The sequence below is a fragment of the Paramisgurnus dabryanus genome, chromosome 18 (genome assembly GCF_030506205.2).
Source record: "Paramisgurnus dabryanus chromosome 18, PD_genome_1.1, whole genome shotgun sequence".
Lineage (NCBI taxonomy): Eukaryota > Metazoa > Chordata > Actinopteri > Cypriniformes > Cobitidae > Paramisgurnus > Paramisgurnus dabryanus.
In genome coordinates, this window is record NC_133354.1 from 31,377,290 (window position 1) to 31,390,596 (window position 13,307).

Here is a 13,307-nt window from a genome sequence, read left to right on the forward strand (position 1 = left end):
AACAGTTCACTTATTGTCAACAGGAAACACAAACTACTAAATGCAAATGAATTTATTAAACACAACCCACAGCAAATATATAATTCACGACTGTATGCTGTTTTAAACTGGATTTCTAACCAGACTGAGATAACATCTGTCCACCAGACCACTGCAGCTTTATATCAGCGTGTAGTAATATTACATCTTAACCAATGAGAAGTCTACACCAATGACCTACAGGAGGAGCCCTCGGACCTGCAGTCCTCAGTTACCCATCTGCCAATGGGTCTTATAAATGAAAGTGCTGACGTATGAGAGAAGTGCAGGAGAATAAATTCAACTGAACTGAGAACAAGATGATAATCAGGACTTTATTCAGATCCACACTGTTTTCAACATAAGGTTTGGGCCACACTGCAGCTTTTCTGTCCGAGATGTGAACAACTACAGTTTGCATATTTATTCACTTCAAAGATGCCGTAGAATGTAAAACTGTATTTATCTAGGCATAGATGAATAATGCGAGCTCCTGGAATAAAGTTAATTCACATTAAGGTCTAAAGTTGAAGATTAAATGAGTATTCATCTGTGGCAAAATGTCCTCACCAGCACATCCCTGTAGACTCAATTTACTTTGTTTATTTATATTTTGACATTTAAAGATGTTTTACTATTTAAAAGCTGCACAAATCTTTTTTTATTTCAGGCTTAAAATATCAAAATCATCATAGTACACTTCTTTACACGAGTACACACATTTTGAATTAATGCATTTTTAGCTATAATAAGTTAAAAAAACAAATTAAGTAAATATTTATGTTTCTATCCGATTCATCCAAAAAATAATCGATTATGAAAATAACGTTATTTGCAGCCTAAGTTATACATTTATAGAGCATCTCTGTTCATCATGAGACCTGTGACGTGTCGCCTTTCATCTTGTGAATGAGCTGGAGTATCGGAGAGACGTGTAAAGGGCATTAATGATTTGTAAGGATGGCAATAGGGCAAACAGAGAGGTGCTACTAATTGCCGCAGTCATACTGTGCTAATTCACAGCTCTGACAGACCCTCAGACGGAGGAGGTCTCCTCTGCGCTTGAATTAATGATGACCGCAGATTAAATATGAATGTACGCTCGCTTCTGCCCTACCGACCACATCAACAAGACTCCAGAATTCTGGAATTCTCCACTTTGGTCTTCAAGCATCGTTATCACTGAGATGACTTTATGTTTAAACCGTATCAACTGAGAGGTGTTCCTCAGGTATTATGGAGTTTGTAGGGTCAGCTCAACACCATCTACGCTCTATGCTGCAGATAGTTAAATTACAGCTTTGTTTTTCTCCTTAATAGTCCAGAGATTTTACAGTCCCACAACATCTCAGCAGGAATCAGATCATTAAAACGGATCCTGGTAGATCTACAGTATGGTGTGGATTCTGTAAAGTCTCTTTAGGTTAACCTTGATACATAGACTTTTTTAGTGATTCAATTTCTTGTCCACAAATGATGCAGCGACCCCTGTTTAAAAAACCTTAACTAGCCAAAGCATGGTCTGCATGTTTTTTTTAAAGTGGTGCTGAGCAGCTGGTCCAACAACTCTCTTTAACTACTGACTCTCTTTCAATTTACCAAAGAGCAGGATCAGGATAGCCACTATTGCAACACCTCAAGTATACCATTGTTGCGCTTGTTATTCAAATAACAATAGGATTGCCATGTTTGGGAATTTTGCCAAATTCTGTGCAGTTCCTGTTTGTGTAAAGTCAACTTCTCTGAAAAGATTTTCTGAAGCTTTAATACTGTGGATGAAATGACCATCATAGAGATTCAGAGTCAGTCTTCTCATCGACAACTAAAATATCAAATATTTTTTCGTACCAAAACTTGACAAGTTCAATTTCTTTACAAGCAGAAGGAGGAAATGCTGTCAAACGAAAAATACTGCAAAGGTTTTATATGTTGAAGGAACATTATTTATCTTAATAAACAAACATTTTATTACATTTTTACAACATTTTTACTGTCATTCAGTCTCTCCAGGATTATGAGATCATTGAAGTTAATAAAATTTTGATTTCATTTTTAGAAACCACTTCAGATTTTCCACAAAATGTGGCCCAAGAACCGTCGTGTGATGTCATCACATTGTGCATTCTGCCAAAGCTGGCTGCAAAGCTGTGTCGAAAAAGACCTCATGAAGATCAGTAAAGACTCAAATGTAGAGTAACCTGCTTATGATGGGTGTCCATGACAATGATAAAAAAAAATTAACTGTTTTAAATAATCGAATTATACTATTGGTGTTTAACATAGAGATGTTTACCTAATACTTTACATGAACTTAATGTTGATATATCTTTAAGTCCATTAAATCTTTATATATTTGATTTAATTTGGTCTGTTATTTTAAGAAAATAAATTTTTGTCTTAAGTTTAAATGTTATAATATTATTTGTTTTAATTTATTCTGTTGTAATAAAAGAGCATAATTTGTAAATGTCATAGAGGTTGTGGTAATGGACTGAACGGCAATATGTCAGGAGATATGGAGTGGGATTAGACATAACTTTTGACCACTTTATAAGTTTTGTTGTGTGGAAAGTCACAAATATAGTTTTGTTAAATTTCTATATTAATTTTAATGGATGTTTTGTTGATCAGTTATCTGAAGCAAATGAATAAGAACACTGAAGTGAGAAATTGAAAATCCACTTTCATGAATTGAGAAAGCAGTGTAACAACAATGCCAATGAAATGTTACTCATGGGATATTTGTGACACATCAGTAACAGGGAAATAACCATGACCAAAGTCAACATTCTGAGGAATAAATTAAAATCTTTGTGGTGATCTATGGCATGCTATAGGTATAATGCTGCATTTACACCAACCGTGGTATAGGTGGCAAGCGCGAGTGTTTTCAATGTTAGGTCAATGTGAAGATGTGAAGTCTGGAGGTCACGCTGCGCGGATGAGGCGTGAAGCGCGGTGCGGTAGAAGCGTTTCCGCCTTATTCGCGCGTCTAGTTCGCGTGAATTGCACAAATTGAGAACGCACGAATGATGCTTTTTGTGAATTTTGCGGTTCACGCGAATTTGCGTATGACGCCCGAGACGAAAAATGTGAACTTTGGTGGAATTCCGTGCCGCGTTAACCAATCAGGAGCCTGCTTGCTGCTGTGGCGGCAGGCCCCTCCCAGAGTCACTCATTCAGCATGAAGGCTTGATATTGTCCGTAAGCAGTCACCCGGAGCTATACGTCACAAGTTCTTATTTCTATAGAGACAGGAATAAAAAGGACCTCGCTTGGATGAGTTTCAGTGATGACATTGGGCAACCTGGTAATTTGTAATACACATTTCACTTTTGATGTTTATAGACCCGCGCCATTTATTTTCCTCCTATAGTAAGGTGACCAAATACAAACCGGTAACTCTCTCCATAAATGCACAATCAACATCAGCTATCTTGCAAACAGACAACCGCATATTGTAGCACTTGCCCCTCCCACAAGAAACGGGAGTTTGCCTCTGACACGCGTCAAATGCTTGCTTTTCCGCCTGTCTACTTCGCTCTACACGTGCGAATGTATTCAAACTGTTCAAGCTGCAAACTAGGCGCGGTAGACGCGATTTTGACGCCTGAAACGCGGTTGGTGTAAACGCAGCATAATATTTTTTTATTATTTGAACAAGAATTTGAACCAATTAAGTAAACCAAAAACACTTTTTAGTCTGCAGATATAAATTATGCACTATCAAGCAAGCTTACCAGAACAAACATGAAAAACTAAAGCACTGCATAATATCGAGATGTTTAGTGTCCGTATAGTAAAAGAGTGATGTCATTAATCAGATGTGCACTCTCAAACATTAGTGCTGCATGAGTATGGGGGCTGAATGAATTACGTGGAGGAGTGGAGGGGCTACAGAGACTCTTCCTCCAGTGTTAATTCACTGAGAGTGCTCTCATAAATGAGCCTGCAGCACACAGCTATGATCAATGAAGGTAAGTCTGAACTGGTTTAACAATATTACCACAGCATGTGCATTAAACTCTGAGTGAACCACAGCAACACTGACCTATCTCCATCCTCTCTTACAGAGCTTCACCAACACACAACCACACATACAAAGACCTGCTTCTGTTTGCCAAATTGAACATAACTCTGCCATTAAACGTAAAAATGTAATGTAAGATTAGCATGGGCACTCAGAAAGGGTAAAAAATGATTTAAGCTGGAATAAGGTGACATGGAAAGATGAGTAAAACTATTAAACAAGGAATGTCCGATAGGAGGAATACAGTATTTGTATTCAAGAGCGATTAAAGATCCATCAAAAAGGGGTAAATAAGTTGCCAACATACAGTACACCATCTGACCACTGTAAACAGAGCAGACATATGGCACCCAGCCCTACACCTTATGCTGTAACCTTATTAACTCAGTGGGTCAGAAAACAACTGTTCCTGTCATGTGAACTTAAAGGCCACATATTATGCAAAATCTACTTTTACAAGGTGTTCGGACATAAATTTGTGTTGGAAGTGTGTAAACACAACAACAACCTTACAATGTAAAAAATCCACCAACTCCTTTTTTAGTCCTCATTAAACCAAAGCAGTCTCAGACATGCTGTTTTGATTCTCTTGTTAATGTGATGTCACACTGATGAAGCCCCGCCCCCAGCCACTGACATTTAAAGGTACTGACATGAAAACAGCACTTTTTTTGCTCCCCCCAAATAGGGGAATTTTGGATCATCTAATCAATGATCTGTGAGGTATTTTGAGCTGAAAAATACCTCACAGACACATTCTAGGCACATATGACACTTATGCTGTCAAAATTGGAATAATATTGGCACTTTAAACAACACCAATGTGTTTTGAGGTGAAAGATTCAGTACATTAACATGGACAACAATAATTCAATATTTAGACTAGGGCTACACGGTTTTGACAAAAAAAAAAGCCTTGGTATTGTAATTGCAATTAGTATGGATGGTTAATAGATTTTACATTGAAGTTTTGAAATGTTTTATAACTTTCTGTGAAGCAGCTGCTTGGTAAATTCTAAACATCCAAAATGAAATAATTTAATGTAAATCACAAATACTTATGGGAGTTATGTTGTTAGTAAAAAAGCCAAAATGAATGGCTAAAGGACAATTGTAAAATCTCTAATTTTATTCTCTGGATCTATAGTGCCCAAACAAACTGTCGAAGGGCACAAAAATTAGCACAAATGGACAACTGTAATGGAGGCTTTTGATGATTATGTTATTGTTTTACCCATAATTGTAATCCTGATTAGTTTTTCCCTAATTAAGACAATATTCTGATTAACTCTTTCCCCACCAGTGTTTTTTATATTGCCAGCCAGCACCAGCATTTATTGGAATAAAAAAATAACCTGCCAATTAGATCCCATACGTACCCATCTCCTTTCAAGCCATCTCTCCATCGGTTATCCCTGCTCTCACCCACATTATCAACTCATCTCTTTCCACTGGTACATTCCCCACAGCTTTTAAGGAGTCCCTAATAACCCCACTGCTGAAGAAACCCACACTTAACCCTGCAACGTTAGAAAACTACAGACTCGTATCCCTCCCTCACTTCATTGCCAAGACTCTTAAGTGTGTGGTTCTTGACCAGCTCTCCTCCTTCTTCACACATAATAACCTCCTGGACAGCAACCAGTCTGGTTTCAAGAGCGGTCACTCCACCGAGACTGTTCTGCTCTCAGTCATTGAAGCCCTAAGGCAGGCAAGGCCAATCTCCAAATCATCTGTACTGAACCTACTGGATCTATCCACCGCTTTTGACATTCTCAATCACCACATCCTCCTTTCGACCATCAAGGCTATGGGTGTCTCTTGGACAGCACTACTATCAGCCCTTCAAGTCTTAACTCTCAGGTAGGTCATTTTGAGTATCATAGAGAGGTGACGTCTCTGAACCCCAATGTCTTAATAGCGGGGTACCTCAAGGCTCAGTTCTTGGACCACTGCTTTTTTCGATATACATGGCATCCCTGAGTTCTGTCATTCGGAAACATGGCTTCCTACCACTGCTATGCAGATGACACACAAATCCACTTGCCATTTCACCCTGAAGATTTCAATCCACATTTCAGCATGCCTGAGGGACATCTCACCTTGCTCTGCAAAGATGGAGCTGCAACGAAGCTATTGATTAAAGCAAGATACCAAGTCCAAGACACTTCAAAAGAAACACTCCAGCGTACTCAACTTCATTTGGTGCGCACACAATAAAAAGCAATGCAAATTAACCTGATTTGACTTACTTTATATATTTTATGATTGATGAACACTCAAATGCATCTATGCACGAATGTTATATTATTTATGCATGGCTAATCTGGGCCCAACTCGCGATTCTGATGCTACTAAATTAAGTCCCAGTCCCACCCATCTCAAATTTTAGTCTTAACTCTAGAGTCCTGTTGTATATGGTTTAATGTAAAAGATTTCCAAGTATAGCATGACAAATAATTAACCACACTTGAAGCTTTAATAGGGAATGTCAGATGGCATGGCTTGTGGAAGTAATGCTGTGTGCCATTAATCAATTTCTGTTCTATAGCATGTAAAACAGGAACAAGTAGGGACTATTCTTAGAGCAACTCATGTAAACACCTTAAATTGAATATCGTCTCATTCAGAATAAGGTCAATAATTAGATTACAGCTGTCCATGTAAGCATGCTCATTGAGGGGGAGTGTTTTGAGGTTAGATACAGAGTGTTTTGAAGTAAAGAGATGACAATCTTATGTTTATGTGATGTGGTGAGATCACCATGTGCGGGGCAGAACGCTCCAATTTCACCACTCTCTGCTCTGATGTCTCTCGACATCAAACCATTTTAAACATTTTAACAGATTAACAGTAACATTAAACAGTTTATTAGAATATTAAGACGGCTATTCAGACATTACCTTTGTTTTTACAAACTGGACAAACTGGACTTCTTTATAAGCTTTGAAGCTTGTGCACGATTTGTTTCTGTGTTTGTACATACAGTACAAGAACATCCTGAAGATCAGGAAATCAGCTAAAGCTCTGTCCCGCTGGGTAACCCAGAGGAGGCAAAAAGCTGAAAGACAACAGTGGCCAGACCAGATGAAGAATCGACCTTAGTGTTATACACTCACAGATGCTTCTTAACAACCTGCCCATGCTCCAGGACATCTAACAAAAAAAATGGATTTATCCTGTGTTTTTACCAAACCAAATAATCTCCTCATACTGCCAGAATAACCAATCATATCCAATGATGACAAACTTATCAATATAAGTCCAGACATTAGCACTCAAGAGACCACTCCAGAGGCTTAACTGAACCGTAAATAGAAGCTCCCTAAAAAACGGTAGCAATAAAGCCAACACAGTGCCATACACTATACAAAATGAAAAACCAAACGTGTGTGTTAACGGGGCCTATATAGTCCAAGTTATTGTCTGACTGCACAGAGAAATATCCTAAGGATTATTAGGATTTATAAGGATTGCAATTCAGTTTGAAGTTGTTAGTAACACACTTGAGAAAGAAAGAAAGTAAGGCCAAATAAAAAATGTGCTCCATTATTTAGTGGTGACTCTGAATATTATCCAAACAGATGCTAAGAGCTTTTAGCTGCTCCATCCAGGGAGGTTTAGGGTGTCATGTGCACAGGAAGGTTAGATGATCAGGATCAATACACTTAGCATTAGCCTCCGCACGTTAAATGATGGGGCTTCAAGGCAAATGTTGCCTGCACTTAGAAAGAGCAGCTTACCTTGAGTTCTTGCAACTCTGTTTATGCTGACTGAAAGGAAATCTATGAGTCAAGCCTTGACCATCAGCATTACACGGCATACGCAAAGGTCAGCCGCTTGATTCCTTTTCCCATCAAGCAAGATTTGAGGACAATAAAAGACCACTGATTGAAAAATGCTTCCAAAGATTGTGCTGCTTAATTAATTTTTGCGTTTAATATATTCACATACCTCAAATGTGTACTAAACTTCTAAAATGGGCCATTCCTATTTTCTTACTATAATTTAGGGAACCAGTTAAAATATTTTTTGTGGGTAATGTAATAACATTAAGCAGCCACAGATATTCTCCAATGTTGTATAACAATTAGTGCTGGGCGATTTGGCCTAAAAATAAAATCTCCGATTTTATTTTTTTATTCGACTTCCGATTTTTTCCGATTCCCCCCCCACTTATTAAGAAAAGCAATAAGTACAAACGGCAGACAACTTAAAGCAAATTTTGCTTTTATTTAATCAAAAGCAAGACAAATGTAACCCCCATTTTTGAGATGAATAATAAATAAATAAACACCCTCTTGGAATCAAAGTCCCAGCTGTGTTTTAAGTCACAGCTATGATGTTGTAGATGTTGCTATAATAACGCTACGGAAGCCCCGGGCAGCCAAAAATGCGCCATTACAAAAAATCGAATTACTTATTTTTTAAATCGCCCACAACAAAAAATTCGAATTAATTCATTAAATCGATTTTTCGCCCAGGCCTAATAACAATGTCCTTATTTTGCAACAAACAGTTCACAAATATTTCTATTTGAGAACTGCGGTGAAAATCCCTGTGAAGTTTGTCCATGGAGAGCAAAGGCTTTCAGAAGGCCTGTAGTAACATCAGCGAGTTGGCTGCTGCCAAGTTCAAAGATGGCCGATCCCCAGGACATTAATGGAGCACAGAGAGTGCAGTCCAGACACAAAGCTGAAGGCCAATTATTGGCTCTTGAATTATAAATGATGGAGATCTTCCAGCTCGGACATATCACAGCACGACATAAGTCAAAGCTGGGATCACTGACTGCACTCAACTGATGACCCGTGTGTTCATCAGACAGGACGTGTAAATCTAGGACTATTAGAACCGTGCATTTCAAAGTGATTTTGCTGATGCTTTAATAACTTTCATTGAGCAAACAATACAGACACAATCATCCAATAATCTTTAATAACACGTATAGTCTATAACCTACATCCAAACATGAGTAACAATTAAAAATACCTGCAGTTCTTTTGAAAGGATGAATTCTGACTGTTGGCAGACTACAGCACATTAACGTCTCATTAAAAACCCTCCGCAAGAAACTTAACACATTTACAACCTTTGCTTTTGAAATGAGATCTAACCGGCAAACTGTGAATGTTCCTGCTCTGTCTTACACAACATGAAAGGATATTTTCATTGTGTATAAATGCGCATCATTTATCACCATAGGACTTATTAGACATTCTGTGATTTTCAGAAATAAAGACAAACACCAGACAACTTCAAACGGAGACAGTCACTGTATGGAAAATTCCCAGTTGACAGATCCAGATGTGTGATAGGTTTCATCACATCAGAAATATCTAAAGTGGTGCCAATTTTAGTGTTTTAAAAGATGCAGTAGGTGCAGCAAGACTCCATCAAATTCAAAGATGACACTTTAGGACCAAGACACCGTTAAAGACTGAAAAAAGTATAATAAGATCCCTTTAATAAAAATGTGTGCGTTTATTTAGATGGGACCTGTTGCTTAATTCTGGAAGCGGCTGCATGTCTTACTCTCAACAGAGGTTTCTAAAAACCCGAAAGCCCACAGGTTCACATCAATGACGACACTTAAAACATCATCATTAAAATTCCTGCACAACTTCCTACATTTATTGCGCTGAATATCCATGTTTACATGAAAAACTACACATAAAGAAAGTTAAATGGAGCATTTTTCTATTTTAAAATACTTCTCTAACTAGTATGACTTCCAGGAGATGTAAATACACTGCTTCATATGAATTCGTATGAAACTCAGTTTTTTAATGATCTTGTATATAAACTGCTGGCTCAACCAAATTTTTGAAAATGGATGAATTGTCTGGAAAAGTTTTGTATTTTGCAATTTCCATTTGGTGTCAAAAGGAAGAGAAACAAAAAAAAAACTGAAAGTCAAAGAAGCCAATTAACCATATAAATATATTAATCCACAGTAGAAAGTTATTAACTGACGTAACTGATAATAAACACGGTTAAAATACGGAGAGAGAGAGAGAGAGAGAGAGAGAGAGAGAGAGAGAGAGAGAGAGAGAGAGAGAGAGAGAGAGAGAGAGAGAGAGAGAGAGAGAGAGAGAGAGAGAGAGAGAGAGAGAGAGAGAGAGAGAGATGTATGTCTGTGTACATCACTAAAGCAATCTTTAACCCGTTTAATTTTGCTTGAGACCAGCTGCTGCCTAACCATACACAACAAACACTTAAACAACACATTCACACATAATAAACAAAATCACACATAATCAACACAATCACTTACATGCAACACAACCACAAACGATCATACACATTCACACACATGTAACACAATCACACACACACAATCATACACAGACACACAATTGCAACACAAATCTCATAAAAATTAAACGCATGATACACAATCACACACATGCTACACAATTGCACACAATCACACACGTGCAACACAATCACACACACAATCAAACACATGCTACACAATAATTGCACACACATGCAATACAATCAAACACAATTAAACACACGCTACCAAAATCACACACACGCAGCACAATCGCACACATGCAACTGCAGCACACTGAAGAATTATGACATCACTTACTTTGGAGGACCACGGCTGCAAGCAGTTGGCATAGCAACGAACGAGGAAAGCCATTACCCAAGAAGAGAAGGAAACTTTCCACCCAAAGAGAAAAAGACTGAGAGAAAATTCCTATGAGAATCCAAATGGATAACTTAACAACTTAAAGTGGCCGTGTTGTTAGGAATAAAGAGAATCAAGGCATCCGATCATCCATATCAGCAGGAAATTACCACAAACAATCCATCTGCTTGTAAAAGCATTGCAGAAACTACAGAGAAGCCCACAAGCTCTCTTACACTCTCCCAGCCGGCTGAAACCAATAAATACTGTAGAAATCCAAATGAATGCAGCTGGGTAATAGAGACCTGTGTCCACTTTTTTAGACAAAGGCAACTCCAAAAGTCCAGGTAATGAGGTAGAAAACTCTTCTGGCAGTGTTTGCGCACGTCTGATCCAGTGCTATTGTGCTGTATTTTAGACCAAGCCCAATGCAGACTTTTTTTGTGAAAAAGCAGCAGAATTGCACGGCTGTCCAGGGCACGTCTGCCTGCTGCTGCTGCTGTGTCCCGTCTCCAAGTGCACATCCCCGGCCGGAGACTCCAGAAGCTCTCCCTCCAGAGACTCCATCAATCGGACGCTCCGCCACTGAAGACAGAACGTCTAAGAGTGAGAGGAATGGAGAAAAGCACAGCAGAAAAGCATGACATCACCTGTGTTGGGAGGGCTGTAAGAGCGGGCGGGTGGGCTGGGAATGGGGGACTGCATTAGAGCGATTGGCTGCATGATACAGAGGAGAGGATAGGAGAGACAGAGCAACTTTATTGATTAAAACATGACATAAAACCCAGCGTTTTCTCTAACGTCCTCTCTGTATAAACAGAAATCATAAATGACAGCGATGAGGCATAAATTACTATCGCATAAATACAACAGAAGCGTTTCCTGTTAAATAATGAAAAATGCTTGTTATGCTAATGTATTCCTTTCTGCACACGTGCCATCTGTTGAACTCTTTTGTGATTGTGACAAAGGCACACTTCTGTAAAGGAATAAGGAATGAATAAGACATTCCTAAACTTGATTTGAAAATCAAGAACACAAAACTGAGCATGTCTGATATTATTAAACCCTGCACAAAAACATGCACTGCATAATGGGAGATATGCATCTGCATGAAAGCATTCTTCCTGCTCTAAGCGCGGACATCATTGGAAGTGAAATTTCCTTCTCGTGCCTGCTCGGATCGCCCCTCAAATGCTTAAGTATGACATCATCTTTTTCAGAGGCAGCCAATGGGAGCTCAGCACATGGAGCTTCCCAAGGAACGAGAGAGGCACTGCCTCTTTGAGCCGGTGGATGATACCCAGGTTCAAATCAAACTGTGTGAAGGATTATGTGGCGAATCCCTTTGGTATCACGGACCGATTTTGCTTTATTGGAAGACTCATGCAGGAGACACAGCAGTCATGAAAACCACAATTTAAAACTGGCTTTAGTCTTGGAACAGAACAACAGACAATATCTCTGATTGCTTAAATCCTCCGGAGGGTTTGAACCACGTATCTAAACCTTTACTGATAACTGCTCTTTTGTGATACATACAGTATTATCATTCAAATAAGGCAGGGGTGTCCACTCCTGCTCCTGGAGGGCCGGTGTCTCTGCAGAGTTTTATTCCAACCCTAATCAAACACACCTGATCCAGCTAAACAAGGTCTTACTAGGCAGACAAGATACTTTGAGGCAGGTGTGTTGAGGGAAGTTTTAGCTAAACTCTGCAGGACACAGGCCCTCCAGGACCGACTTTGGACACCCCTGAAATAAGGCAATATAAAACAAATACAGAAATGCACATTTTTAAATGTGCGCACTTAAGTCCATCTCAGACCATCCTTGGTGGCATATTGAATGTGTCACAGAGGTTCAAAGTGGTTTGAATATAAAAAGCAGCATCACCTGCATTCATTTCATTTTAACATTTCAAATAACAAAAATATAGAGACAGAATCACAAATAAAGTGAATGAAAAATATAAAGTCTCACGGCGAGTTGCGACTGTGGTGCCTTCTGAGCAAAGCACCTTAATTGCTCCCTGGGTGCTGGGATAGCTGCCCACTGCTCTGTGTGTGTGTGTGTGTGTGTGTGTGTGTGTGTGTGTGTGTGTTTGTGTGTGTGTTTGTGTGTGTGTGTTCAAGACTTGCAGTGCATGTGTTCAATAATCACTGGTAAGGCTGGGCAAAAAAATCTATTTTTCGATTAATCGTTTTTTTTTCTGTGGTTGATTCAAAATTAATTCTCACAGGCCACAATTCAATTTTTTCCCATTTTATTTCCGCAAACATTGAACGGAAGATTAACGTTAATCTTATTACTAGTCTTCTCCACTAGATGTCACCCTTTTTTCTTGCCTTGCGCGATGTTACCAAGGAGCAAGAGGCGAGCCTGTCATTCATTTATTCAGTCTATATTCTAATATAATATAATATATAATCTATATTCATTGAGTTAAATCAAAAATCGAGCAAAAAAAATTGCGTCGAGAATCGGAATCGAAAATCGGAATGAGAATCAAAATGATTTGATAGCTTGTGAATCGAAATCGAATCGATCTGGAACATCTGAATCCATACCCAGCCCTACTCACTGGGATGGTTTAAATGCAGAGGTCACATTTTG

The 13,307-nt window shown here is 38.8% G+C and overlaps 1 protein-coding gene across 10 annotated transcripts in view; it reads right to left on the reverse strand.

Moving 5' to 3' along the window:
• LOC135776742 (rap guanine nucleotide exchange factor 6) overlaps nt 1-13,307 on the reverse strand; it is a 94,691-nt gene that overhangs the window by 35,080 nt on the left and 46,304 nt on the right. The window contains exon 1 of one of the 10 annotated variants that reach the window (XM_065287637.2): nt 10,650-11,288. The exons of the other annotated variants lie outside the window; for them this stretch is intronic. Coding sequence (XP_065143709.1) covers nt 10,650-10,703 — 54 coding nt within the window. The 5' untranslated portion in view covers nt 10,704-11,288. Of the gene's footprint in view, nt 1-10,649; nt 11,289-13,307 lie in introns of those variants that run through there. 10 annotated transcript variants of the gene reach the window in all.